Genomic DNA, 2,940 nt, shown 5'->3' with positions numbered 1-2,940 from the left:
CCATCATTGATCTATCCATCTATCCATTCATCCATTGATATATCTATCCATCCACGCACCCATCCATCATCTATTCATCCATCCATCCAGCCATTATCCATCCATCTATTCATCTATCCATCCATCATCAATATATCCATCCATCCATCACTGATCCATCCATTCATCCATTCACCCATCCATTCATCCAGTGAAGGGCCAGCTGCCTTCCCAGCCCAGCACCAATGTGCACCTTGCCTTATTGCACAAACATGAGGAGTGACCATCAGTGGAATCTGCATGGATCAATGATAACATATATTATTAATATTCTTGAGTTATGCTAACTAATAATTCTGGCTGGATATTAAAAATGAGCTCGACGAAAGTGATGACCTTGCTGAGACCTCATTATATACAGAGATTCTTGAGTCAAAACAAGGACGAGTTGGTCCCAGCCCATCTGGTCACCCTTGCTGAGTGGAGGGGCCTCATGCCTCTGGGGACCCCAGGCTTTGAGATGACACCCCAAGTCTCTGTATTTGCCCCCAGTGGAGCCCGAGGTGAAACTCATTGGCAACATCCACGGAAACGAGGTGGCGGGCCGGGAGATGCTCATCTACCTGACCCAGTACCTGTGCTCCGAGTACCTGCTGGGCAACCCCCGCATTCAGCGCCTGCTCAACACCACTCGCATCCACCTGCTGCCCTCCATGAACCCCGATGGCTACGAGGTGGCAGCCGCCGAGGTGAGCATCCAGATGCCTGCACCACCGCTCATTCATTCATTCACAACTAGTTATGCTAGCGGTGCTTTGCTTCTGCCTCTCAAGGAGAGGGGCATTCAGCAGGTTGACACTGGCAAAGCCCTGCTGCAGGGGCTTGGTGAGAGGGAAGGCATGGAGAATGCTAGTTGTATTAAGAAGGTGATGCCCGCAATAGAGGAAAATGATGGAAAGGGAGTTGATGGTGCCCGCGTGTGTCGGGGGGTGTCAGGGGAGCTCTTAGGGAGGTGGGCAACAAGCAGAGCAGGTCACTGTCAGGGGCACCCCACTCAGGGGGAGCAGCCATGGATGGTCCTGAGGCTGTGGCATCAGCATGGGATCCCCAGGAAGGGAATGCCGGGGTGGAGAGAGGACAAGGGCTCCATGCATGCTCCCAAACTCATCACATAAAGCCGGGGAAAACCGAAGCCCCCGGCCCTGACCCTCAGCCCAGCGTGAGACACATCTGGAAGGAGGAAGGTGGGGTGTGCTGACTGCAGTCGGGGGCTGGCCGTGTTTTCAGGGTGCCGGTTATAACGGGTGGACGAGCGGGAGGCAGAACGCGCAGAACCTGGATCTGAACCGAAACTTCCCAGACCTGACTTCTGAATACTACCAGCTGGCGGGGACCCGCGGAGTGCGCAGTGACCACATCCCCATCCCTGAGCACTACTGGTGGGGTAAGGTAGGAGCCGCTGCTGCCCACGCTGTCGCCACCGAGGCATCCAGGGGGCCCTGGTTACTCCAGGCCTCTCCGGTGCTGTCCTTCCCCCCGGGACAGGAGAGCCTCAGAGCTCCTGCCTCAGTTACCTGTCCGTGAAATGGGGACAGCTCCTTGCTGGGCTGTTGGTGAGATTCAGAGATTAATGTTGGAAACGCCTAGATCCCTGCAGGGTCCCAGTGATGGGGGCCAAGTCCAACTGGTGCACTGATGTAGAGACTGTCAGTGGCTTTCTGGGATGTTCTAGCAAACACCCAGACCTTCTGGATGGGCGGCCTCTGATTCCCATGTTGGGGAGGTCCGCATCCCCCAGGGCACTGAGGGCATTCAGGGTTGGAGTCCAGGGCTTCCTGGGGGTCAGCGAGTCCGAGTCCTGCCTGGGCCTCAGCCCCCAGCCCACCTGTCCCATGAGCACATTAGTCAAGCAGAATCGATCAGTCTAGAAGCAGCCTCCATTTGACTCTCGGTCTGCACCAGTTGGACTCAGAGGGCTGTGGAAGCCTGGGGCATGGCTGGGGGCTGGCGGGGAAGCCCAGCCCTGAGGGCGGCCTCCTCTGTCCTGGGCAGGTGGCCCCAGAGACGAAGGCAATCATGAAGTGGATGCAGACCATCCCCTTCGTGCTCTCAGCCAGCCTTCACGGGGGCGACCTGGTGGTGTCCTACCCCTTCGACTTTTCCAAGCACCCACAGGAGGAGAATATGTTTTCTCCCACGCCTGATGAGAAGGTAAGAGGGCCGTGGGGTGCGTGCAGGGAAGGGAGACTGTGTACACGGTCCCCTTGGAGCTGGTGCACTTCCGGTCCTGGTTCTGAGCTCAGTGAAGACAAAGCTCCTAGGAGCCTCTGCTCAGATCCGGCCAGCATCACCTCCTCCAGGCCCAGCTCTGCAGAGAAGCCTCCCCAAACTGGAAGTCTGCAGCCTCAGGAGCCCTCGCTCCCCTGATCTCTCTGAGGCTGGCTGCACTGCCTTTCCCGAGTCCCCATCTGGGAGCTCCTGGGATGAGGAGCCTGGCTCGCCTGCTGTTCCTCTGAGCGCCACCCTGCACCTGGCAGGATCCCCGTGCTGCCCACGGCAGGGAGTGCGTTTCCAGGAGGCGCCGGCAGAGGGCAGTGCTGCAGCGCGCATGGCACCTGCCCGTCCTGCTTCCCCGGGATCCTGCTGTTTCTCACCTGGGCCCCTCTGGAGTTAGCGGGTACAGGCGCATAGGGAAGGCGTTCTGGCTCCACCATGCACCTGGGCCCTTAGGTGAGGCCCCTCCCCCTTCCAGACCTCAGTTTCTCCTGCTGTTTGCAGAGCAGCCAGAGATGAGACTAGCAATGATGCTGGGACTCTCCCAACCCACCCTAACCTTAGGAGACCTGCTGGGGGAAGGGTGTGGAGCTGGTCACTTCCCACACTGTGGATGAGAAAGCGGAGGCTGAGGGAGGGGTTGTGATTGGAGATGGGCCCCAGCCCCAGCCCCAGCCCCCAGTCCCA

General features: G+C 58.3%; 1 protein-coding gene across 1 annotated transcript in view; it reads left to right on the top strand.

The window, feature by feature from the left end:
* CPZ (carboxypeptidase Z) overlaps positions 1 to 2,940 on the top strand; it is a 29,585-nt gene that overhangs the window by 15,094 nt on the left and 11,551 nt on the right. Inside the window, exons 5-7 of the mRNA XM_017539031.2 lie at positions 532 to 728; positions 1,267 to 1,428; positions 2,032 to 2,190. Coding sequence (XP_017394520.2) covers positions 532 to 728; positions 1,267 to 1,428; positions 2,032 to 2,190 — 518 coding nt within the window. The remainder of the gene's footprint in view (positions 1 to 531; positions 729 to 1,266; positions 1,429 to 2,031; positions 2,191 to 2,940) is intronic.

The sequence above is a fragment of the Cebus imitator genome, unplaced genomic scaffold, assembly GCF_001604975.1.
Source record: "Cebus imitator isolate Cc_AM_T3 unplaced genomic scaffold, Cebus_imitator-1.0 Scaffold117, whole genome shotgun sequence".
Lineage (NCBI taxonomy): Eukaryota > Metazoa > Chordata > Mammalia > Primates > Cebidae > Cebus > Cebus imitator.
The sequence above is the reverse complement of the archived record's forward strand: the minus strand, read 5'-3'. Positions and strand labels throughout refer to the sequence as shown.